This window comes from Schistocerca serialis, chromosome 3 (assembly GCF_023864345.2).
Source record: "Schistocerca serialis cubense isolate TAMUIC-IGC-003099 chromosome 3, iqSchSeri2.2, whole genome shotgun sequence".
Taxonomy (NCBI): domain Eukaryota; kingdom Metazoa; phylum Arthropoda; class Insecta; order Orthoptera; family Acrididae; genus Schistocerca; species Schistocerca serialis.
Window position 1 is genome coordinate 262,703,045 of NC_064640.1, and position 27,462 is coordinate 262,730,506.

A 27,462-nucleotide genomic window follows, 5' to 3' on the forward strand; every position below is an offset into this window, starting at 1 on the left:
ATTTTCTCTGTCAACATGAAGATAGATATTTTCTAAGACATGCATAGAATTCAAAGAATTACAAGGAAACTACACTGGTGAAATATAGTGAACTATTAAAGATATTTTGTAGGTAAAATAGCTGTAAAAATGTGAGAATTATGAGATATGAGACTGAAAAATTATGAAACATGTCTATTTGTTGTAAATTATTCTTCTCAAATGGTAATCTGTGGGCTACAATAAAAAATACTTTCATTAATAATTTATTTTAATGAAAACAATACATATCTCTTCACATGTAAAACAGCACTGTATACAAAACCAAGCAACAGCATATATGATTGCATTTTATACATCTTGTTCTTTTTATTACAACTTTTAACACATTTTCAAGTACCGTATACTGATATGCTTCCCATTTGTTCCTTCACTTTGACCAGAAACACTCATTGTGTGACATTAAGGCAATGTATGCACATTTACCCTGGATTTCAGAACTGTTGACACTTTACCACACTTCACATTTGTGCAAAGGATTCATCTTGGATCCCAGAGGACAACGAAATTCTGATGAGAACTCATGCAGGTTGGAAAGTGGGCCAATAACTCTAAACTTTGGTGGAGCATGAGGATCCTTCTCAAGCTGCAATTTTATAGCTTCCTCTGTGCTTGCAGAGCACCATACCTGCATTTCCATTAAACATAAATTAGTTTGAGAACGAGAGAATATGGAAATATTGAATTATATTTAAACTAAGACAAGACTTAATTTACAGCTATAACAGAAAGTTAGAACTGCCATAAAAATTCTTTAGGAAAAATATAAAATTAAGTACATCTGCAGCAATAGGATCTGTTTGTGGTGGTAGCAAATTAAATAATGTACGTGCTTATGAAGCACGTCTGCCACACTGAAGTGCTCCAGCTCTCTCTCTCTCTCTTTCTCTCTCTCTCTCTTTTTTTTATACTAAATGACTGTATGTGTAGCAAATGAGTAGACTATGGAAGAAAGAATATTTGTTGTGCAGTGAAAGAGAGGTTTTTGTATTTTAATATAAATGTGGATTAAAATTTCAAAAGATATTTAAAATACTTGACATTACAGCTACTCACTTACTTTCCAACAAATATGCCAAGTCTCTTGATACATCTCTTCTATCAGGGAACAGTTTTCAAAATTTATTGCTCAGCTGATCAAGAACTTTTCAAGAGTTTTGCTAACATATATTAATATGTTATAAACACATAAAGCCTATATCTGTCTGGATGTTTATTAGAGGATTGTGTAAAAATCTGGAGTGAATGAGTCAAAACCTTTTTGAGATTTTTGGTAATAATATTTAACAGTGTCTTGTCTTTATACAGTACTGTACATTATTTTCATCAAACATATCAGAATTCAGATTATATGTGTTGTGAATAAAAATTGAGAACACAACTGACAAATGCTTGAATAGTGGTCCAGAAATATTCTTCACATGTTGCTAAAAGATGTGACATCAATTTGTATACTGTATTTCATTGTCAGTCACATCACTGCTGACATATGAGCCACTGATAGCAGAGATATAAATTTAAGGAAATAGTTAATAATTAATACCTGGGCAAAACTGAGGAAAAAAAGTTGTTTGTGGCTGAAGTTTAACCCAGGCAGAGGTAATTCACGAGGATTTCTTTGCTCCCATTCAAGATAAGCATGATAAGCTGCCTTAAGTCCTCCATTATCAGCAATGTTTTCACCTAAGATGACAAAAGTTAATGTTAGACATGGTTAATAAGCACTCCCTAATAAAACTACGTAAGTTGTATTGTTTCGAGTAGAATTTTCTCTAGTTATGATTCTAAACAATGTAACATACATCTGTGTGAGCCTTCATGTCACTGAACATAATGTATTATTTACATGACCATAGGTGATTGGATTTTAATAGGCAGAGTTCTTGTACACTAAAATGAAAACTCTTTTTCATATACGGTTCTGCTTGTATAATCCATGTTTTTGAAATGTATACTCAAGAGAAGCATGAATTTGAGTGCAAACAGTAAGGAATGTCACTTTATAGCTACATAAAATATAATGGGGATTAATATATAGAGGTTTACATTAAAAATTACCATGTTTCCAGAAATATTTTAAAAGAATTCTGAATTCAAATTAATGTTACAATTGCAACAGAAAGTTTCTATTATTCATATTAGCACTGGTAATAATATATCCGTTTCTTAAATCAAGTTACTGGCTCAACATCACAGAACAACACTGTTTCCCCAAGCTGCCAGTTTACTGGAGCGAGTGGTAATCTCAGATGAAGTGGTTGGTGGGGTTAATGGAAGGGGTATGGCGTAGGAGGACAGAAGAACAGGACAAGAGACATAAAGTGCTGGGGCAGGTTAAGTAATAAGTATGTTGGGAGGCATGCATAGAGAGAGAATGTGAAGTACAGTTAGAAGTACAAAGAGTAGAAGGGAAAGATCGGAGGCAGCAAAAGTTACTGGGAAGATAGTTGGGATAGAAAAAAAAAATAGACGGGGGAAGTTAGATGTTGGCTGGGTTGGAATGGAGTGAAATCACAAAAGGGGGCATAATCAGAAGCAGTGATATAGATCTGGGGGAGGGTTGGAAGGAAGATAGGTTCATGGAAAATTCCCACTTGTGAAATGAGACAATCCAGAAATGGTATGACGAGTCAAAAAGTTACACATTACAAAATGAAGCACAAACTGAAATCAACTGCACCTTGTTGTGCAGTTCACTCTGCAGCTAGTTGGTCTAGTTGGTCTTTAGTCATGAATTTGATACATGATGTGGCAACTTTCACAGGTGGCTCTGCCTTTCATGAAGTAAGAAACGCAGATGTTGTTGCTAGAAAAAGATGTTATAGACTGATGCATGGGATGGGTCTGATACATAGCTTTTGTGAATGGATGTCCCCTGGGACAAGAAATTGGGAGCAGGAGCAGATTTAAGAGCAGTTAAACACATTTTACAGCTTGGGTGGGCAGCAGAATACCACTTTTGGAGAGAGCAGCCAGAGATAGTCAAAGCGCTACTGGAGAACAAGAATTAATTGTTTCAGCAGTGGGTGATATTTAGTGTCTGATCAATTGGTCTGAGAGATGTGTGTGAGTATAGGACATCAGAGATTGCTTATGGACAAAACTTTTTGGCTTTAAATTACCCTAGAAAGACATTCACCCTACTAGTAGATGGAATGCATATTGAATATAAATGCAGTGTCCATGGGTGGCCAAACAGGAAGGACAAATTTATGCAGAATGAATCATAAGGTTGAGGTATTGCAGCCTGAACTTTCAAATCAGTTTTACTTCATCAGTAATTTTTCTGGTACTAGACTCACACAAAAGTTGAAATTGCTGCACCGTAAGACTGTATTTATTGGTTCAGTTTAACTACGTCCTGGACAAAAACACTGTCTTTTCTTGCTTCAGTGTGATTTTACCTGTAATTTCAGTTACTGTCTTTCCACTTTATAAAATTACTTTGTTTGTCTAAGATGAAATCTTCACATAAAAATATAAAATTGGTAGGAAATGAGTTTTGTAGATCTATGTTTCAGTTTGCCATGACAAACAACACTTCAGAGTCTCAACAAGTAACCTTAACAAGTCTACTAACAAATTAGAGTAACACTGTGACTTTGCAGAATTTGATGACGACATGAAGTTGCAATGAGTTAAGAACCAACTACTGCAAAATTTCAAAACATACGTCAAAAGCTGTAACTGATTTTCTTATGATGTTTTTTCTATTTGTATAAATAAATGAATGATTTTTTTAATTACTCTTTGAGTTACTTGCTGTCCTGTTATGTTATCATAAATTTAAATTTTCAGATAAATTACACAAGCAGTAAAACTATACCATTAGTAATGGACAAATTAACAGACCTTTATTTTGCACTTTCTTTCAATAGTAAATTGTTATGTTTTTATTTATTATATTATAAAATTATTACATTGTAAAATTATTAAGTTACACTTCATTACCTTTTAGCTTTCATTCAAAAAGAATCTTGTTCCACAGATTTGGTTGAAGGTGCTGAGGAGCTGCATTACAGATATATAGGACTGAAATATGTGGCTTTCTAACAGTAAAATGCCATGAGAATTTTATTCTTGGCACAGACGATGAATGTTGCAAACACATCTTGGTTAACTTGAGTATTATTTATCCTTACCTAGTGTCTGTTTTCCATTTACGTGTTTATTGTCAACTGTGTAGCTGGAATACTGGTTAACTACGCACTGTGCCCTTTCCTTGAATGCTTCAATTGTCTGGTTGTTCCACCATTTATGTAGATTACCATTCTGATCATATTCTCTACCTAGAAAAATATACATTTGTGAAAAATTTCAGGGTGATGTTCTTTAATCTGAGCTGTAGATTGTACATGTTTTAATCATTCACAAAATATTGAGTTTTATCCCAGTAATAATTAGTAAAGCTTCTGCATATAACAAGAATTTAAATACTAAATTGAAGCCCTTTTTTGAGTATTGATTAAATATAAATAAACATAACAATGTGAAATAAATTGCAAACAATCACAATTTTGATGAATGAAACCTCCATTAAACTCTAAATAGATCTGGGCATATATGCATCTTTATGTGGCACTATAATTTTCTCCATTTACATCTGCATCTGTACGTTTCAAGCCACCACACACTGTGTGGTACAGGGCAAGTAGGGTACCAGTACATTTTCTTCCTCTTCATATCCCATTGTCAGATGGTACGTGGGGAGAAAGACTGTATCCCCCAGTATGAGTTGAAATATCTCTAACTCTAATGTTGCAGTATGTTCATTACAAGAGAGGTATTTAGGAGTATGTAGTATATTTCTTGATTTGTTTTGCAAATTGGGTCTTGGATTTGTGGGCACAGCTCTCACTGAAGTCAAACTTCCTTCTTGTTATGTCCTTCAATGAAGTTTGTTGAGCATCTTTGTTACACTGTTCCACTGATCAAATGAATCCATTATGAATTATGGAACTCTTCTTTGACTCTTTCTTATTTCTTCTCCCAGTCTGACAAAAAATACCCAAGAATTAATGAAATGGGTTGTTGTAACTTCTTTCATGTGGGCATTACATGTCCTTTTAGGATTCTTCCAAGAAATATGGATCTGATATCTGCCTTGTCTGGGATAGATGTGTGGCATAGAGAGCCATAAAAATCGATATTTGTTCTGTGCGTAAGTGTGCTATCTTTGAGGAGAGGGCTTTGGAGAGCATGTTGGACGCTAACGGCAGTTAGCCTCCGGACTTGTATCTGTGTAGACGCTAAGTGTGAATAAATCTGTATATGAGAGAATTCTAGTTGTTTACCTACAACTATACCATATTCCCTCAGATGGATAGATTTATGTAGTTGTTTCACCATAACCTCCTCCAGCCAGAAACACCTAGTTACTTGGAGGTTTGAGCTGATGCCAGTGACTAACAGCCAATATATAGTCAAACAATGTTGGATTGTTTTATATATTTATGTGCATTACATTTATTTACATTCAGTGCATACTACAAATTTTTGCACCAGATACTTATCATCTGCAAGTCTCTTTACATCTGTAACAAGTTTGTAATGATGTCCCCTCCCTATATAAATTACTCACATAATGGTTATCACCAGGAGTATATCCGGAAACCCAAGTGGGTTTAGATTCAAGAGAACCACAGGTGTGTGAGGGGGGGACTTTACTATGAAATAAAAATACAGTTTCTTTGAAAGTGTACATTTTTGAACAAATCAAAGTCTGCTTGTGATGGAGCAATCTGGGATAATTTTAATTCCCCTTTTGTTTTGCCATCTGCCTCCTTAAATTCGTTTTGTTACTTTTAACTATTTACCATTAGCATATGTGAATATAATCTGCATTTTCATAAAAGAGAAAGGCTGGCCCTCAGCTTGAAAGAATATAACACCAGATCTAATTTTGTGCTTAGTTTTATGCAGGTAATTGATTTTCTGATTTATTTTAACTATTCCTAGTTAGTATCTTTTCTTATAAGATGAAATCAGTAATAGTTTCGCAGCTTAAATTCTATTGTTGGTATACAAACAAATATAAATTCTGTACTAGTTATAAACATTTGGAAGACAAAATACTAGTAAACTTAAAGTATCTTTTTGACACTATTCGAAAACATATTAGCAAAACCAGCCCTGAATTAATTCCAAAGTAATTAACAGCAGTTTTGTCAAAAGTATTGTTTGTGTAACTATATTTATTAATTTCACAATTTAAACAAATAATTCGGTTTAACCCTTAGGGCAGAAGAAACTGTTAAAAAGGACCAATTTTTCAATGTAATCAGTTAATTTAATAAGTTAAGTTTTAATTGTAATTTCTGAAAATTTAACTTTAAACAATGTGTACCGGAAAGCGCTGGTAGATGGGCACAATAAAAAACACACAAACACACACACAAAATTACAAGCTTTCGCAACCAACGGTTGCTCCGTCAGGAAAGAGGGAAGGAGAGGGAAAGATGAAAGTATGTGGGTTTTAAGGGAGAGGGTAAGGAGTCATTCCAATCCCGGGAGCAGAAAGACTTACCTTAGGGGGAAAAAAGGACAGGTATACACTCGCACACACACACATATCCATCCACACACATACAAACACAAGCAGACATATTTAACGGCCTTTGTGCTGTGTATGGCTATTTGTCTGATGTGATGCTGAGTCTGGAAGAAGGTATGGAGAAGCAGGAACAGTGGAAGAAGTTGATGAGTGTTAGGGACTTCTGTGATGGATCTGCTAATGAGAGATTTGAATTAAATTTGAAGAACTATCTGGATGTGGAAACCTTTGCAACTTTGACTGAACTTCCTGTGCTGACAAGATATGCTCTGTTGGTTTCTATAGATGTCAAGTGGAATTTCTGAGTATATAAAAAGCTACTGAGCTCACAGTGCAGTGACTTACTGTAAAAAACACTGAAATGGTGTGTGTAATCCAGTATAACAAGAACCCTGCACATGGAACAAAGAAAGTTAATGTAGCTGATTTAAATCCAAATAAAGTAATTTCATCAGCACCTTTTTGTATTTGTTTTCAGAACATTTTTCCTCCTTTTATGACAATAATTTGAATCTTAAAATCCTTTCACTACTAATAGTACTACAGTTTTGTTATATCGATTGATTGCTACCAAATGTCGTACACAGTTTACTATCTGGCAAGAAATACTGTGGGGCAAGAACCATCAACCTCCTCTTAGGATGGGGTTGATAATATGGAGAGATAAGAAGGAGGGACTAAGAAATGAACAGATACAGAGAGGGGAGGAAGACATTGATACAGATTTGAGGAAGGAGGAGGTGTACACAGTGATGGGAAAGGGGGGGGGGGGAGGGTATGGACAGAGAAACAGAAGAGGTGTAGATGGACAGAGAGAGGGGGAAGAGCAGATAGAAAGAAGAGGAGATGGGCAGGGTGAGGAGAAGGGGAGGAGGGAGGGAAGGAGAGAGAGAGATAGAGAGAGAGAAAAGGAGATAGACAGTGTGAGGTGGAGGAATGGGACAGAGAGAGTGGTGAGAAGGAGATGGGCAGATGGGAGATGCTACTTTTCATGAACTCATGCCAATAGAATTTCCTAGTATTTGCACTGAAAATGAAAAATGACTTAATTTATTTGATAGAAAATCAATATGTGTATTCCAGCTTAAGTTATTGCTCAAATTTATGCCAAGGAATTTGACTGTGCCAACTTCTTCCATAAGTTTATATTTGTGTTCTATTTTAAGTTTCACACATTTTGAATGCTTGGTTTTGAAACATATCATATAGGTTATGGCAATGTTCAGTTTCAACCTAGTTAACTGGAACCAGTTTTCTAGGGTATTCAGTGTGCTCACAATAGAGCTCAGAATTTTTCCTACATCATCATCTTCAATTAAAACATAAGTACAATCCAAACAAACCTGATGGGAAATTTATATTTACAGGTAATTCATTTATATAGAATAGGGAGATGAGTGGCCCTAAAATGGAGGCTTGATGCATGCCTTGTGATACTGTAATTCATTCAGAATAATAATTTACTGCAATTGAAGTGATTTTTCCCCTTTGTTTTCTGTTCTTCAGGTATGATGTAAGCCATTTCAGAGAACTGTCCTTAACCCCATATTTATTTAATTTGTAGATAAGCAATGCATGATTTACAGAGTCAAAGGCTTGTATAAGATCACAGGAGATACCTGAAATTTTGTTACTGTGATCTAGTGCTTTGCATATAATTTCAATAAAGTTGTTCACTACATCCAGAGTGTGTCTCCTTTGTTGGCATCCAAATTGGTTATTTATAATAATATCATTTTTACAGCACCATTGGAAATAGGGTAATAGTTTACCATGTCTTCCCTTGACCCTTCCTTGAACAGAGGTCTGATTTGGCATGCTTCAACACATCAGGAAAGCACCCCTGTTCAAAAGATTGGTTGGTTATTTGAACTACTGGAGGTTCTATTATATGATACTTTGCTTTATGCACATTTGTCGGTATCCCACCCCAGCCAGTAGAGTTTTCATTTTTAATGATAATATATTTCCCACATCCTTTATTGTGACTTTTTTATAAATCTGTGAGATACTCAGCTTCTTGGTGTAGTTCAAAGGGATTTAGTTTACTCTGATACTCCTCTATGTCAACATCTGACTGTGACAAATTTATGAAGAATGACACTGATATTGAGTTGGGTGTAAAATAAGGCTATCATCTACTATTATATTTCATAACTACTAACTGTAACCTCTAACTCTGATTTGATAATTTATCACACTGCCAGTGTCTTTCCTTTAAGATGAACCAACTGTTTGTCACTTGCATGGTTGCCTTCACAGGTTTTTCAATATGGTTATATAATGTCTAACATACTCAGTAAAATGCCTATTTTTATTTAGTTTACCAGTTATTTTGTTAGATGTGGTTTTAAATGCAAAACTCTGGAAATGATGAAATTCTTTGGAATTTATTTCAAGAAAGCCCATTAACACAACAAGGTACAACTGGAAAATTCAGACGGGGAATTAATGTTACTACTACAGAAAAATACCTTGTGGTCCAGAGTCCATGTTACACCTACTATAACTGTGTGGCTAAGTCAGAGGAATGTATACTATGAACTAGTTACTATATGGCATATAATAGATAATTGTTTACAATGTAGCACAATATCATAGTGGAAGTCAAGATGAACAATTTAACATAGGACACTTGTGGTCTACCTAACCATAAAACAAACTCAGTTTGGCCTACAAAGGCCATCTCTGCTACAGTGAATGTGTGACACATGGAACTGCCACCAGTTTAATCAGTCATATATATTTTTTTTTTTTTTTTTATTTTGTATAGATCAGGAATTTAAATTTTCCTATGAGGGTAATGGGAAAAAAAGTTATAAAAGTTATGCATAAGCTAATTACATTTACAATTCAATCTAAATATAATCAATAAAACAATAAGAAGGTCAGAGAACCAAAATTATTTAATTATTAATTTTTTGCTGCTAAAATTCACAAACATTTGAGACAAAACTTTAAAAAAATAGTCAGTGGTGTAATCTGTAAGTTCAAGGACAAACTGTGTTTAATATTCAAGGATGATTTTTGTGAGAAAAAGAAATGAGTTTCAAACAGTTAAGACCAAATAAATCAGTGGCATATGATATTTTAAATCTTGTGAGGTGTGTATATGCTGTAGCTTTAGTGGCTTTTATAGCTCAGTTTCAGCTTATTTTTTTGATCTGACAGAACAAAATTGTCCTATATCAAACTGTTCATCTTGATTTAAACTATGACATTATGGCAGATTGTAAACAGGTATTGTTTACAGCCTGCAAGCTGATAGCCTGACTGAAAGTTATTGAATAGCCTACAATTAATGACATAAAATTGAATGTACTTCTTTCTGAAGAAAATCAAGTGATTATCAACAAACTCAAAAATTATGTAAAGAAAGCTATTTTCGAGTTGAATTATACAGGTACTAAAAAACTGTTCAATGTGAACATTTCTCTTACTAAGACAAAAATAGAGAATAAGTGCTTTCAATAATTTATGTGTATCCTATAACACTGAAGAAAAGTTTGCAAATAAACCCAGATTTGCTATATGACAGTGATAACTTGGTTGTGAGAAGAAAGAATGGGCACCAATGAAATTACAGTTATATGTAATCTCATACAGTTTAATACACTACTGGCCATTAAAATTGCTATACCACAAAGATGATGTGCTACAGATGTGAAATTTAACTGACAGGAAGAAGATGCTGTGATATGCAAATGATAAGCATTTCAGAGCATTCATACAAGGTTGGCACCAGTGGCGACACTTACAATGTGCTGACATGAGGAAAGCTTCCAACCGATTTCTCCTATGCAAACAGCAGTTGACTGGCGTTGCCTTCTGAAACATTGTTGTGATCCCTCGTGTAAGGAGGAGAAATGCATACCATCACGTTTCCAACTTTGATAAAGGTTGGATTGTAGCCTATCGCGATTGCGGTTTATCGTATCATGACACTGCTGCTCGCGTTGGTCGAGATCCAATGACTGTTAGCAGAATATGGAATCGGTGGGTTCAGGAGGGTAATACGGAATGCTGTGCTGGATCCCAATGGCCTTGTATCACTAGCAGTCGAGATGACAGGAATCTTATCCCCATGGCTGTAATGGATTGTGCAGCCACGTCTTGATCCCTGAGTCAACAGATGGGGACATTACCAAGACAACAACCATCTGCACAAACAGTTTGACAACATTTGCAGCAGCATGGACTATCAGCTCAGAGACCATGGCTGCAGTTACCCTAGACGCTGCATCAAGACAGGAGCACCTGCTTTTTACAGCATTATGATGGTTGCATCCGTGTTTGGCGACATCGTGGTGAACACGCATTGGAAGCGTGTATTCGTAATCGCCATTCTGGCATATCACGCGGCGTGATGGTATGGGGTGCCATTGGTTATGTATCTCGGTCACCTCTTGTTCACATTGACGGCGCTGTGAACAGTGGACGTTACATTTCAGATGTGTTACGACCTGTGGCTCTACCCTTCATTCAATCCCTGCAAAACCCTACATTTCAGCAGGATAATGCACGACTGCATGTTGCAGGTCCTGTACAGGCCTTTCTGGATACAGAAAGTGTTCAACTACTGCCCTGGCCAGCACGTTCTCCAGATCTCTCACCAATCTTTTTTGCAGCGTGCACTGCAGCTGTAGCAGTTATAAGCTAAGTACCGGTACTGACAAACTTATTTGTGCTCTGTAATACAGTTATTAAATTTAATAGATTTCAGCGGTGTTGCGTGCCATTTGTGGCGATATAATGACTTAATAAACTTTTGTAATCATTCGTTTGCTGTGTTTTAGAGAGTTTTCAGTGTGTTGAAGTCATTAGTAATTTTCGTGCTTTAGTTTTCAACTGACGTTTATTATTCTTTCTAGTGAAATATTTCAGTAAAATTTTCATTTAGTGTTTTAACTTTGCTTAGTATTACAGTGGTAGTTTTAATTTTTTGGTTGTAGCTAATAATTTTGTGAAGTTTTGCTGGTATTGGTATCGGCTGTGTTGTAGTAGTATTAATACAAGTAGCTGCTTTCTTAGTGGGCAGAGAATTTCGAGACCATTATTGTTAGTTCTTAAATAGTTCTACTGGTGTAACTGAACTTTGGTAACATAGACGTATAGCTTTTTTTCAGTAACTGTGAAATTTACCATGAGTGAAAAGTGTGGGCTCTGTCTTAGGTTTGTGAGTAGTGGATTACAGTGTGGGATTTGTTCAAAGTATTTTCATTGGGGAGAATGCAGTGGGGAAGCCAGTGGTCATTTTAGGTAGATCCTCTCCTGGGAATGTAGAATCTGTAGTAGAAACAAGTTAATAGAGGAGCAGGAGCGTAAGATCTGTGCCCTTCCTGTGCAGTTACAATGCGCTAAGGAGGAACTAGATAGGTTGAGGAGGGTGAAGGGTGGTGGGGAATGGGAACTGGCAGTTGGCAAGAAGGTAGCTACGAAGAGGAGGTACTCAGACAATTTTACTTTGCATACATACAATAGATACGACCAGTTGTCAGAGTTGAGTGGAGAGGAGCCTCGTGTAGCTGTAGATGTAGGTAACTTGCAGCAGTCCTCAGCAATTAGGAGGCCTAGGTTAGTTGCAAAGTCTATCAGAAACAAGAAGAAGGTAGTTCCCACGGTAGAGGTGTGGGCCAGCAGTTGCAGGAAGTGTTGGGGAGAGAGTACCACGTCACCAGCATTGTGAAGCCTAGTGCAGGGTTGGCTCAGGTGACTGAAAGCATAGGGGAGTTATGTAAGAATTTTATGAAAGAGGATCAGGTAGTGATAGTGGGTGGAGCAGGGAACAGTCTCGATAGGGACGGGGAATATGATGTCAGTGGTGACTTGGTTAAGATAGCTACTCAAACTGGTTGAACTAAAGTGCATTTCGTGCAACTGTTTCAGCGTCATGATCGGCCTCACCTTAATGCGGCTGTTAGGCGCGTTAATGTGGGGCTGGGGAGGGCACTGATGGCGGAGGGCATGGATCACATCTCAGTGGTGCCAGTTGGGTCTATCAGTAGATGGGATTTCACTAGGCATGGCCTGCACCTCAATAGGTATGGGAAGGGGAGGCTGGCTAAGCTTATAGGTGACAGTGTAGTGGGTGGTGGTGGTGGTAGTGGTACCACTCATGGAAAACTTCCTATAGTAGTTGGTGTTAAAGCTGCACCTTTTTTAGACTGAAGTCAGCCGATAGGTATACCTGCTTAAAGGAAGTGCCTCTAACTAAGGGCTCACCTCCAGAGGATGTAATGTTTCCAAGCAGAGAAGGAATTAGCATAGTTCATCAAAATATAAGAGGTATTAGAGATAAAGTTAGTGAACTGCTAATAGATGTTAACTCTGAAATTATTGGTATATCGGAGCACCACTTAAATAATTTGATAATACAGAGGCTTCCTTTACCAGGCTACAGATTAGCTGGCTGTTTCTCAAGGAGTTCCTTGCGGGGTGGGGAAGTGGCTCTGTACGAAAAAAACAGTATTTCATCTGAGTCCATAGATGTATCACGACACTGCACTGAACAGATATTTTAAAGTTGTGCAGCATTAGTTGAATTTAGTGAAACTAAACTTCTAATTGCTGTTGTTTATGGGTCCCCTAACTCTGACTTATGAGCATTTTTGCTTAAGCTAGAGAGGGTTCTTGATTCACTTTGTAGGAAGTACCAGAAAGTAGTTCTATGTGGTGACTTCAATATTAATTTTGTACATGATTGTGCAAGAAAAAGAATGTTGGTAGACCTCCTAAATTCATATGATCTGATGCAATCTGTGTTTTTTCCAACTAGGGTGCAGGGGAACAGTAGCACAGTCATAGACAATACTTTTATTCATTCTTCATTACTAGATGGGCATTCTGTTAGTAAAAGGGTGAATGGCCTTTCAGACCATAATGCACAAATTTTAACACTAAAAGGTTTTTGTACTCTAACCAATGTCGTATTTAATTACAAACTACGTAGGAAAGTTAATCCAACAGCAATAGAGAGTTTTTCAAAACTTGTCAAGGAACAAGAGTGGCAAGATGTTTATAGGGCCGATAATATAGATGATAAATACAATGCTTTCCATAACACATTTCTCATGCTCTTTGAGAGTTGCTTTCCATTAGAACATTCTAAACGGGGTACTAGCAGTAATGGACAGCCCGGTTGGCTGACTAGTGGGATAAGGATATCATGTAGAACAAAGCGGGAATTATATCAAAATGTTAGAAGTAGTCACAATCAAGCTACGGTAGCCCATTACAAACAGTATTGTAAGGTGCTTAAAAATGTTATTAGCAAGGCAAAAAGTATGTGGTATGCAAATAGAACAGCTAATTCACAGGATAAAATTAAAGCCATATGATCAGTTGTGAAGGAAGTGTCTGGTCAGCAGCACAAGATGATGATATAAAGTCAGTTTGCAGTAATAATATTTCTGTTACTGATCAATCAGATATTTGTACAGTATTTAACACCCATTTGCTGGTGAATTAAATAAAAATTTAGTATCTACAGGAAATCATACAAATTTCTTAGCAAATGCCTTTCCGAGATTGACGTCTGAAATACTCCTCTGTGATACAGACAAGAGGGAGATTGAGACAATAATCAAATCACTGAAGACTAAGGACTCTCATGGTTATGATGGAGTGTCTAGCAGAATACTAAAGTACTGTGCTGCACATGTTAGCCCTGTATTTAGCCATATTTGTAATTTTTCCTTTAGGAATGGTCAGTTTCCTGAGCAATTAAAGTACTCAGTAGTAAAGCTGCTTTATAAAAAGGGAGAAAGGGATAATGTAGATAATTTTAGACCTATTTCCATGCCATCAGTGTTTGCAAAAGTTATCGAAAAGGCTGTGTATGTAATGTTAATTGATCATTTTATATCACACGATTTGCTATCAAATGTACAGTTCGGCTTTAGAAGTCGTTTGATAACTGAAAATGCTATATTCTCTTTTCTCTGTGAGGTACTGGATGGGCTAAACAAAAAGTTTTTAACGTTTGGCGTATTTTTTGATTTAACAAAGGCATTTGACTGTGTTGATCACACAATATTGCTCCAGAAGTTGGACCATTATGGAATAAGGAGAGTAGCTCACAATTGTTTCACCTCTTACTTTAGCAACAGGCAGCAAAAGGTCATTATTCACAGTGTTGATAACGGCTGTGATGTGGGATCTGAGTGGGGTACTGTCAAGTGGGGGTGCCCCAGGGATCAGTGTTGGGGCCGCTCCTGTTCCTTATTTATATAAATGATATGCCCTCTAGTATTATGGGTAACTCTAAAATATTTCTGTTTGCTGATGACACTAGCTTGGTAGTAAAGGATGTTGTGTGCAACATTGACTTGGTTTCAAGTAGAGTAGTACATGACCTCAGTTCATGGCTTGTAGAAAATAAACTAACGTTAAATCACAGTAAGACTCAGTTTTTACAGTTCCTAACACACAATTCAACAAAACCTGACGTTTTAATCTCACAGAATTGGCATATAATTAGTGAAAGTGAACAGTTCAAATTACTAGGTGTTCAGATAGATAGTAAGCAGTCATGGAAAGCCCACGTTCAGGATCTTGTTCAAAGACTTAATACTGCCATTTTCACTATTCGAACGGTATCGAAAGTGAGTGATATTTTGACATGTAAATTAGTCTACTTTGCTTATTTTCATTCACTTATGTTGTATGGTGTTATGTTTTGGGGTAACTCTTCCCATTCTAGAAGGATATTTTTGGCTCAGAAACGGGCGGTTCGGGCAATAAGTGGTGTGAGTTCACAAACCTCTTGTTGACCTCTTATCACGAGTCTGGGTATTTTGACATTGGCCTCTCAATATGTATATTCCTTATTGTCGTTTCTTGTTACCAGTATTAGTTTATTTCCAACAATAAGCAGCTTTCACTCGGTTAATACTCGGCAGAAATCAAACCTGCATTTGGATCGGACTTCCTTAACTCTTGTGCAAAAAGGTGTGCAGTATACTACTGCATCCATTTTCAATAAGCTGCCACTCGAATTCATAAATCTTAACAGTAATCCACACGCTTTCAAATTGAAACTGAAGAGTTTCCTCATGGGTCACTCCTTCTATTCTGTCGAGGAGTTCCTTGAAAAATTAAGATGATTCTCATTGTATTGCTGATAGCATTTGCTTAAACTTATGGACTGATTTTCTTTCAGGTTCATGAACATTTATTTTTATCTGTTATTACTTTTTATGTTGTAAGTTCATGTACTGACACGTTCCATGACCTTGGAGATTTGCTCCTCAATTTGGTCCTACGGAACTTGACATTTAAATAAATAAAATAAATTGAAAACATCTGGTTAATGGTGGCCGAGCAACTGACTCGTCACAATACGCCAGTCACTATGGTACTCTTGATGAAATGTGGTATCGTGTTGAAGCTGCATGGGCAGCTGTACCTGTACACAGCATCCAAGCTGTGTTTGACTCAATGCCCAGGCGTATTAAGGCCATTATTACGGCCAGAGGTGCTTGTTCTGGGTACTGGTTTATCAGGATCTATGCACCCAAATTGCGTGAAAATGTAATCACATATCAGTTCTAGTATGATATATTTGTCCAATGAATATCTGTTTATCATCTGCATTTCTTCTTGGTGTAGCAATTTTAATGGTCAGTAGTGTACATGAGAAAAGAAGATTTTCATGCAGAAATTTAAAAAATCGGAATATTACTGAAAAAATAACACAATACCAGGCAAGATGAAAAGAACATATAGACCAAACATGAGAATTACTGAAACAATAAATTAATATGTATCAAGAGGACAACGATTCTTGGGACCACAAGCAAGAGGTAATGAGATCAATTTTGAAGAAAGAGAACAGTCCAAAAGGGCCAGATCCTGAAGAAGGCTATAAACCATTACAGAATTTAAATGTTAGATTATTGGAGCAAAAAACCAGAGAAGATGAAATAAATGGACGTTTATCTAATTATCCATATACTTTTATTTGGTTTTGCTCACTCATTTCTTTGCCCCTTATACATTTCTCTTCCTCTCAGTTTCTTCTATATAACCTTTCATGTTCTCTTATTTATTTAGTCATGTTATTCCACTTTTACTGCCTTTATTATATAGCACATGCATCAAATAATTCATTTCCTCTTCAATTATTTTTGCTCCAGTATTGAAGAAGAGCTGAAAAAGATCTCTAATGATATTGTAGTTTGTGTTATGTAACTATAAGTACCATAAAACTGTCATTACATGCACAGTTTAGTGTATTCATTACTTACTCTAATATCTGGCAAGCCAGTATGCCTTTTCATTGATACTGCCAAGTAACTGATTAACAGTGCCAGATTAACTTCTTAACAATGTGACCTAGTGAATCTGCTGTCCACCTAAGTTACTGGAATTTATTCATAAGAAATATTCCTTCATACATTATTAAATAGTTATTAAACAATGGAAAAACCAGGATGGAATGTAACAATATTATGAAAAGGATAGCTGCTACTCACACACACAACACAAGTGCATGTGCAAACGCAACTCACACACACATGACCTCAGTCCCTGGCAGCTGAAGCCAGTGAAGCAGTCAGAGACTGTGGACATGTGTGGGTGAGCTGCATTTGTGTGTGTGTGTGTGTGTGTGTGTGTGTGTGTGTGTGTGTGTGTGTGTGTGTGTGTGTGTGTGTTGCCTTTTTTTTGACAAAGGCCTTCGTAGCTGAAAGCTCATTTTGTGACAGTCTTTCTGTTGTGCCTATCTGTGACTCAGCATCTCCACTATATGGTAAATAGTTATTAGTTGCCCAAAGAATTAATTATTGTAATGTAGAATTGTAGGTGTATCACCATTTGCATTTGCATTTAGTTTCTGAAACATCTAGACTACTCTGTTTACAGTCAAGCATTTATGAATGTCTTATGAATTACTTTAACTAACTTAAGTATTGTGTTTTTATTGAAACATTGTAATTATTTCAGAAGGAGATTTTCTTTCACAGCCTTTTGCTTCAACATGAATAACACAAGTCTAATATTCTTAGGAGAATTTTCCAGGTTTGGGTAAGCCACAGAAGATTAAGATGGATAACATCAGATGGTTTTATACATTTTCATTACTAAAGCAGAACATTGCACCATGCGTGGATGAGCAAACCAACATGTATTTAGAATGCTGTATTGTGTTCATCTGCTCTACTCACCACTAAACACTTGGAAAGAATCAAGTGATGTTGCAATAATTATGACACTGAACTCACATTCAGGAAGACTAGAATTCAAATCCATTCCCACTTGTCAAGATGTTTCTGTTATTTTCCTCAATCACTTAAGGCAAATGTCGGAATGGTTCTATTAAAAATTACACAACCAGTTTCGTTCTCCATCCTTTCCCAATCTGATGTTTTACTCACTCTTTAATGATCTCATCATTAATAGGAAAATAAACCAAATCCTTCTTTTTCTTCCTCAGAGAAGCTGCTTAATAAAAAGATAAGATAGAAGCTTGAACTATTTGCTTGTTTCATTTACTGTCAAATCAGTTTCAGAATAGTAGGCAATAACTTGCTGCAATGAATTCATTAAATATATAATTTGGGACATCATGTACAACTCTGTGGGAATATTATTAATCTCCATTTCTTAAAGAAACTAGGTGATGTATTGTCAGTAAATTCAACATAAATTGGAAATATAATGATCACACATATAACAATCTGGGAGAACAAAAAAAATTAATGTTTAAAAATTGTCTCATTAGATTTCCTGAAATACTTGTAGGCTGAATAGGATAGTCGAAGTAGCAGAAGTCTTAATGCAAAAAAATAAGGATTACTCAAATGGTAATAAAATCTAATTTTGTATGTAAATGTCAGTCATCTGTAAACTATTTAGTTAGGTATCATCTGCTTACTGTGTACTATGTGTATGTGCTTATGCAGGGAACTGAGATAATTGCAATATAATACTGAGTAACTGAAAAACATGTGATTGGAGCCCATTTGCCACAGACAGATATTTCTATGAGAGACAGATGAAAATAGCAGTAATTGGAATGTATATACACTAACTTAAAGGCTTCTGAATTTCATCACGTATTACACAAATTTTGGTGCATATACAGTTCCAATATGGCATTAATAGCATGTCTACAGTATTAAAGAATATCTTGAAGCTAAAAAAATAGTATTTTTGTATGTAGCTGTACAAATATGTGGACTGTTTTCAGATAGCATCAATTGAAATTAATGTATGTTATACAACATCTGTATGTATGCATTTTCAAGTTGTTATTTTAAGGTGAATGACTGGATGTCAAATACTTGTTCATCCATTTCCAAAAGTTTACATCTAGAAATTATGTGTTACTTTCCCACACATGGTTATCTATGAGTCTCTTGATGAGTAGTACAGCTAAGATGAGATATTGTTAATGAATGTTACTTTCTTGTAATATAAGCCCACAGATTCTATAAATATTTTTAATGTTGTCATCTTGCTTTCAGCTGTTAGAGTTTTATTTTATGATTGCATTTTTGGTATTATGCCATTTACAAGCATATGTTTTTGAGATATACGTTTGCATTACACAGAAATCTCTGCCTAATGTAAACCTATTGGTCAAAATCTTACACTTGAAAAGGGCATAATTTTGAAATTGCAATCATCAAATAAAGCACTAACAGCTGAAAGCAAGATGATACCATTTAAAAAAGTTAATGAATGTGTTACAGGCTGGAGTTGTTTTGTTGATTTAGTAATATCAGTATCAGATAATAGCTATTTCAGTCTGCAAGAAATAGGAAATAAAGAAAGAATATGTTTTGGCATATGATTTTTGTATTATGAGCACTGAGAGTAAAGCAGAAAAAGATCTCTCTATGAAGGTTTTGCATACAGGAAAACTGATATTTTAGTTAATCTGTTATTGCTAACTACATGTCCAAATGTACATACTATGAATGACAATAACTGTTTTTCTCAGAGCACTGTGGAAATATATTGAGAAACCTTTAAAATGAAAATGACATTGTTCTCTCTTAAAAACATGCTGACATTTTCCTGCAGATACAAAAAGTAGATAGCTTGCAAGAAACATGAATTAAACACAATGTAGATTCAAATCATGAGCTACAGTATGTTATGTCTGTATTTTGACACTTTATTCAACCTGTTTGGCAGTTTTTTGTCGAAATTTTTATTTAGTGGTGATACAGGTGAATGCTGTAGATTTCCATATGTCTAGTTGAGGCTCATTATGGAAAATATTTTATTCTTGACCAATGATGCTTTATTGTGTTATGATTGTTAATTAGGGCAAAAATGCTTGTCAAAAACAAGAGTATATGGTTCATTTGTAGATTTAAATCCTTTGACTACAAATAATATAAATAAATGTTTGTTGTCTGCTGATGTATAACTATCAAAAGAAACACCAGAGAAATTATCATATCTCATACATTAGTACGTGCCTTTCAACTGGCACTCATAAATAATTACTTAGTTTTCTATAACTATTGTTCCTTCTTCTAATTGACTTAATTCCCATAGATTTGTTGACATTCAGATTATATCTGTTAATTTCGGAGACAATAGTAACTGCTGTTCCTTTCCTTTTCATGTGTTACACATTCTAAGATTCAAATCTAAGTCCATGTTTTCTTATCTTCTCTTTGTAGTTCTTCTACCTATTCTGCCACAATTCCTAATGGCGACAGTTTTACAGTTTGTAGGTGTTAACTCCATGCACAGTTCCCAAACTTGAGAACCAAGGGACTGTTCTGTTAAGATTAGTGGATGTTGGCAAAATTGACCCAGTTTTAACAGGCCAGGGACTCACCTTTCACTCCCGCTGATTGGCTAAGTTCTATATGGAGTGCATTGCTCAAAGGCAATACAGCTTTTGCCCTTCAGGTCTTAGGTGTGGAATTTGCTGGAGGAGCTGCTATATGATCACAAATTAACTCCTGAAAGTTGTATACATCAAAAGTTTTGAATCACCTTGGTTCTGAGAGTTCCAGAACCTGTACAGAAAATTGGAATAGAGATCAACAAAAACATCATTTTTGCCCTTTGTATCGCTCATGAAACCCACACATTGCATGTTGTACCACCATACAGCGAGACCTTCAGTGGTGGTGGTCCAGATTTCTGTACACACTGGTACCTCTAATACCCAGTAGAACATTGTCTTGCATTGATGCATGCCTGTATTCATCACGGCATACTATCCACAACTTCATCAAGGCACTGTTGGTCTAAATTGTCCAATGCCTCCATGGCGATTCGGCATAGATCCTTCAGAGTGGTTGGTGGATCACATCATCCATAAACAGCCCTTTTCAATCTATCCCTGGCATGTTCGATAGGGTTCATGTCTGGAGAACATGCTGGCCACTCTAGTTGAGCGATGTCATTATCCTGAAGGAAGTCACTCATAAGATGTGTATGATGGGGGCAATAATTGTTATCCATGAAGACAAATGCATCGCCAATATGCTGCCGATATGGTTGCACTATTGGTCAGAAGATGACATTCACATATTGTACAGCCATTACGGTGCCTTCAGTGACCACCAGTGGCATATGTTGGCCCCATATAATGCTACCCCAAAACAGCAGGAAACTTCCACCTTGCTGCACTACCTGGACAGTGTGTCTAAGGCGTTCACCCTGACCAGGTTGCCTCCAAACATGTCTGTGATGATTGTTTGGTTGAAGGCATAAGAGACACTCATGGGGGAAGAGAATGTGATGCCAATCCTGAGCAGTCCATTCGGCATGTTGTTGGGCCCATCTGCACCGTGCTGCATGGTGTCATGGTTGCAAAGATGGACCTTGCAATGGATGTCAGGAGTGAATTTGTGCATCATGCAACCTGTGCGCACAGTTTGAGTCATAATACAACGTCCCGTGGCTGCACAAAAAGGTTCAACATGGTGGCATTGCTGTCAGGGTTCCTCCGGGCCATAATCCACAGGTAGCGGTCATCCACTGCAGTAGTAGCCCTTGGGTGGCCTGAGTGAGTCATGTCATCAACATTTCCTGTCTCTCTGTATCTCCTCCATATCTGAACAAGATCGCTTTGGTTCACTCCGAGATGCCTGGACACTTCCCTTGTTGAGAGCCCTTCCTGGCACAAAGTAACAATGCGGACACAATCAAATTATGGTATTGACTGTCTAGGCATTGTTGAATGACAGACAACACAAGCCATGTACCTCCTTCCTGGTGGAATGACTGGAACTGATTGGCTGTTGGACCCCTTCCATCTAATAGGCACTGCTCATGCATGGTTGTTTACATCTTTGGGTGGGTTTAGTGATATCTCTGAACAGTCAAATGGACTGTGTCTGTGATACAATACCCACAGTCAATGTGATTCTTCAACTTCTCCCAGCGTATTTCTTGCTCGAACAGTCCATGGGTGTACTGCCGGCCCATAGTGTCCAATGGGCACAATATTTCGGCAACCAGACATGTTGCCATCATCAGTTGCGCTGACGAACTGATCTCCTGAGGGCGGGCAGCCGTCCTGAATCCCCTTCCCCTGCGAGGCATTGTCTCCGCGGTCCACAACTGCGCCCACACATCGGCAGTTGCTGAGAGGCTGGCGTCAGCATCTGTGGTGGCATCGGTGTAACTGTCTCGTCCGCCATGGTCGCTCATTTGTTTTTTTTTGCTGAGCCTCTTTTTAATTAGACTCATTGCTGGTTCCCATGCCTTGCTGAGGCTATAGCCGTAGTCTCTGTTGATGAGTCTGTCCCTGGTACGAATTTTGACAGCCTCTCTAATGACGCTGTCCCAGTATTTAGATGTCTGTGCCAAGACCCTGGTATGTTGGTAGTCCATTTCATGATTTTCAGACAAACAGTGCTTGGTGACTGCCAACTTGTTGGGGTACATAAGTCGAGTGTGCCTCTGATGTTCTCAGCAATGATCTTTGATGATGCACACTGTCTGTCCAATGTAAGTCTTCCCACACTCACAGGGAATCTGGTTTATGCCAGCCTTCCACAAACTGAGATCGTCTTTGACACTTCCCAATAATGCTCATGTTTTATTGGGCAGGCAAAAGACAGTTCCTACTCAGTGTTTTCTCAATATTCGTCCTAATTTGCCCGATTGTGCGCCAGTATACAGTATATAGGCGGTGGCTATCTCTTCCTCCGTGACTTCGTCCATCTCCACACAGTGTACTGTAGAGGTGGGGCAGAGAGTGCGTCTGATCTGCCATTCCGAGTACCCGTTTTTCTGAAATACAGTTTTGAGGTGTTCCTGCTCATGGGGCAGACTCCCTGCATCGGAGATGGTGTGTGCCCTGTGCACCAGTGTTTTTAGTACCCTATTCCTCTGCGAAGGGTGGTGGCAGCTATTTGCGTGCAAATACAGGTCAGTGTGCGTTTCCATCTGTATACCCCATGGCCCAGGGTGCCATCCGTTCTTCTTTTGACCATGACGTGCAGAAATGGTAAAAATCCTTCTGCTTTGGTCTCCATAGTGAATTTGATGTTCAGATGTATGGAGTTCAGGTGTGTAAGGAAGTCTAGCAGCTTGTCCCTTCCATGGGGCCATACCACAAACTTGTCATCAACATATGTACCCCAACAAGTCGGCAGTCACAGAGCACTGTTTGTCCGAAAATCACGAAATGAACTACCAACATACCAGGGTCTTGGCACAGACATCTAAATACTGGGACTGCGTCGTTAGAGAGGCTATCAAAATTCATACCAGGGACTGACTCATCAACAGAGATTGCGGCTATAACCTCAGCAAGGCATGGGAACCAGCACTGAGTCTAATTAAAAAGAGGCTTAGCAAACAAAACAAATGAGCGACCAGGGCGGACGAGGCAGTTACACCGACGCCACCACAGATGCCAACGCCAGCCTCTCAGCGACCACCGACGCATGGCCGCGGGTGCAGACCGTGGACAGAACACCTCGCAGGAGAAGGGGATTTAGGACAGCTGCCTGCCCTCAGGAGCTCAGTTCATCAGTGCACCTGACAATAGCGACATGTCTGATCGCTGAAATATTGTGCCTGTTGGACACTATGGACTGGCAGTACACCCGTGGACTGTTCAAACCCAGTCAATGTTTATCTTCAGGATTTCTGGGAACCACGGTGATGCAAAACTATTTTTGATGCCTCTATATTGCCCTGGCCCCTTTGTCAGAAATTGGAGTCCTTGGTATCATACCAACATTTGACCTCTCATGTGTCAGCATTTAACTGATGGAATTAATAGAGCCTATTATCAAAGTATAAGAGTCAAAAGCACTATAAGAGAGGTGAGATGATGGTCATGGTTCAGCGCTTCATTAAAAAAAAAGCTACACTGGACCTCTCTGGGGGCTACATATAATACATACACATATTTTTGTGCATGGGGGGAGGGGATGGGAGCTGCACACACATGTGTGCCTTTGGGTGTCCTTATGTGTGCACAGTTACAGCTTAAGTTGTGACCAGGATGTAAAGCATATGCAAGATACAAAATAATAAACAAAGCATAAGAACATATGGAATTGATATCAGCACACAGACATCACATAAATTGCTTAATCTCATATGAGTGACATGCATGTCTGTAGAACATTGTATGATGCACAGTGAATGCACAGTATACATGTATATTTGCAAGACTTTTGTGCAAACATGTAGATATTAGTACAAGCAAAATTTTAATTGGCAACAAACCTTGATCATCAAATGCATGAGTAAGTTCATGTCCCATAACAACTCCCATTGCTCCATAATTCATAGATTTTGGGTGTCCAATGTCATAAAATGGAGCTTGCAAAATGCCAGCAGGAAAAACAATTTGATTCTTGGTTGGTGTATAGTAGGCATTTACAGTGGGAGGTGTCATACCCCACCTATAATCGCAAATACGAAAAATAATAACTATGTAACATGATCTAATTTCCAAATATGTTCATAAGTATCCATTTCTGAAACAGAGCAGTATTTCTAATATATTCAATTTTCTTTGGACTGATTAAATTATTGATATTTAAGTTCCTGCCCTGACAGCCTACATGAAACTAACAAAAATGAATACCACATAAAATGCAAGTAATTATGTTAACAGAATATATTAATTGAATCTGTCTTTATAAAACATACAGTCTAGGAAAATCACAGATAGTAATAATTTAATATTAGATGCAAAATGCTGATCAGAAACTAGAAACTAATGATAAATTTCTTTAAATTCTGAAAAAGAAACTACTTTGTAAGACATCAGTTTTCCTGAATATCTTTCTAAGGAGTGATTTAAGGTTCAATTGAATCTTCAGTAATCTTCCCTAGGAATATGACAAATATGCAGTGCAGCCCACAGTTAAAATTCCAAACAATTAAAAGTAATGTGATTAGACCCAAATAAATCAAATACACTAGATGGAAACAAAATGTGATGTACCAACCAACAAGGTAACGATTTTTTTGGTATTTTCCCATGCCTCTTTAACTACGTGTTGGGCTACTTCCTAATTATACCTCAAAATGTGTTTCAGACACATTATGACCTGCACTTTATAGTTACAGAATTAATAACCACATGACAGTATTATTTCCTTCACACTTACAATATGATCAACTCAAGTAAGCACACAAGAGATAGTAGTTCATTAGGTACAAGGTGTACCTAAGAAAATGGGTGAATGGTATAAAAAAATTAAAAACAAAACAGAAAACTCTATTTGCCTTCAACCTAATCTCAGCTGCCTAAATGCCAACTCATGTATTTGTGAATATTGGCATTAACATTGCCCTTGATACTCTCTAATTTAGCTGATATGAATCTCAAAAACAGTAACCTGATCAGGGCTTGTAGACTATTGACTCTAGCATGGTGCATTACCAACAGCTACCTGTCATAGCTCTGAAACAGTCACATACAGTACACATTTTGTGTTAATAATTTCTGTTCTTTATTCTTGCAACAATGCTGTGTGTTTCTCTGACAACATTTTGCACAATTTGAATTAAAACTGGATGTTAAAGCATTGCTAAATTGCACTATAACACAATCTTCACATTGAGCAATGTGGCACATTGGTTGGCACACAGCTATATGTGGCAGGATGGAAGCTCAAATCCCAACTAGCCACCCAGATTTAGTTTTTCAGTATTTTATAAAAGTATCCTGATTCTGACTTTGCACAAAGGGAGAAATTATAATTATAATTTATTTGTAATTGAGATGTATGTTACCTGTCAGAGACAGTCATATGCATCATGCATCCCACTGCAGACTGTGGTGTTCTTTATACAGCTAATAATGACTTTATAAAGTTACATGACTTATACATGGTTCCCAGTGTTCAATATGTCCTCCATAGATGAGGATGAAATATTTGAGAATTGTTTTATGCACTGAGCATAGCAATTCAGCCTGGAAGTTTCAACAAAAATAAAGAGCCTACAAAGCCCTCTTTGTATAATTTTACATACTTCCTCTAAATCCTTTACAGAGAGTGTTAGGATGACTCATCTGAAATCACATAGCTTATTTCCTTCCATATACATTCCCTGATTTAAGTTTGTACTCCATCTCTTATGAGCTCCCTTTTAATGAGATGTTAAATCCCAATATTTCTTTCTTTAGAGTTATCACACACATACACAAAGAGAAAAACTGTAGTTGGAAAGAATGGCATTCTGTCTGTGGAGAAAAATGATTCACATATTATACACTTTTTTTTTATTTCAGACACAATCACATAATATAACAATTGTAGCCAGTTTGAGCTTTACATTGGGCCTTTTCAGATCGTAAAATAGGAAAAATAAATAAATAAATCCATTTTAAAAAGTTAAAACCTGTAAATTGTTTGGACAGTTCTATTTATAATCTATGTAAATTAAAAATCAAAATACATTGAGTCATACCTACACACCATAGACGGTATTTGGTGAACAACGTGTTGTTACACTACATACATGCTGAAACCAGTTATGTTTGTCAACATATTATGTAATTGTGTTTAAAACAAAAAGAAGCGTAAAAATATGGCTCAAGATTAATTTATTAAAGTGAGAAAATGGGTCACAGCTAGGATAATTATGGGCAGAAGGAAAAAAATTATGTACAAAATACAGAAAAACAAGAATGAACTTATACATATGTGTTTAAAAGTGAATGTGTTCATAAGATAATCCTTAAAACTATGACAAGATGAAAAAGTGAATAGTACTAAAAACAAGATTGAAGGAATTGATGTGACCTCATGGAAAACATAGCTTGTGCCATACCATAAGTTGAAGGAAGTAAAATGTATCTTGACTCATAATGGTCTCTGGGCTTTCTGAGTGTAAGAATCTTGATATTTCATAGTACCTCTCTTATAGTGTCTGCCATGGAAATGAGTCTAGCATTTACAGGTGTTCTCATGGTGATTAACAATTTTTGAATTGGAAGATGGAGGTCTTCTTTGAATCTTCTCTGTCTTTTCCATTATTTCAATTTGACAGGGGTTCCATACCAGCAAACAGAACTGAATAATCAGCAAAACAAGGGTTTTTGTAAGTAAGTTCCCTTGTGGGTTTATTACAGCTCCTTGAAATTCTTCTGCTGAATCTCAATGTGGGATCTGCCTTCCCTTCAAGTAGATTTATGTGGTCATTACATCTTAAATCACTCTAGACAACCATTAGAGTTACAATAGCCCATAAGTTTCAGTACTTTGCCTGCTCCTGTTCTCAACCTACATAAATGATTTAGGAGGAGAGATTTTGGAAGATTCTCAAAAAACTGTCATATTTTCAAATGATATAAATACATGGATGAAGGACCCAATCACATCAAAACCAGACACAGTCTGAAACAGTCTTACAGCTGGTTCACAGTAATCTGATTTATCCATAATTGTATAAAGACCCTTACTATGCAAAAC

At 36.9% G+C, this 27,462-nt stretch overlaps 1 protein-coding gene across 3 annotated transcripts in view; it reads right to left on the reverse strand.

The window, feature by feature from the left end:
- Positions 1–249: 249 nt before the first annotated feature.
- The window catches only part of LOC126470034 (endothelin-converting enzyme homolog), a 434,767-nt gene continuing 407,554 nt past the window's right edge, over positions 250–27,462 (reverse strand). For all 3 annotated transcript variants that reach the window (XM_050097524.1, XM_050097525.1, XM_050097526.1), the window contains exons 12-15: positions 24,260–24,438; positions 4,182–4,328; positions 1,583–1,722; positions 250–667 (exon numbers count right to left, since the gene is read on the reverse strand). In XM_050097524.1, the coding sequence (XP_049953481.1) occupies positions 491–667; positions 1,583–1,722; positions 4,182–4,328; positions 24,260–24,438 (643 nt within the window). In that variant the 3' untranslated portion in view covers positions 250–490. The remainder of the gene's footprint in view (positions 668–1,582; positions 1,723–4,181; positions 4,329–24,259; positions 24,439–27,462) is intronic.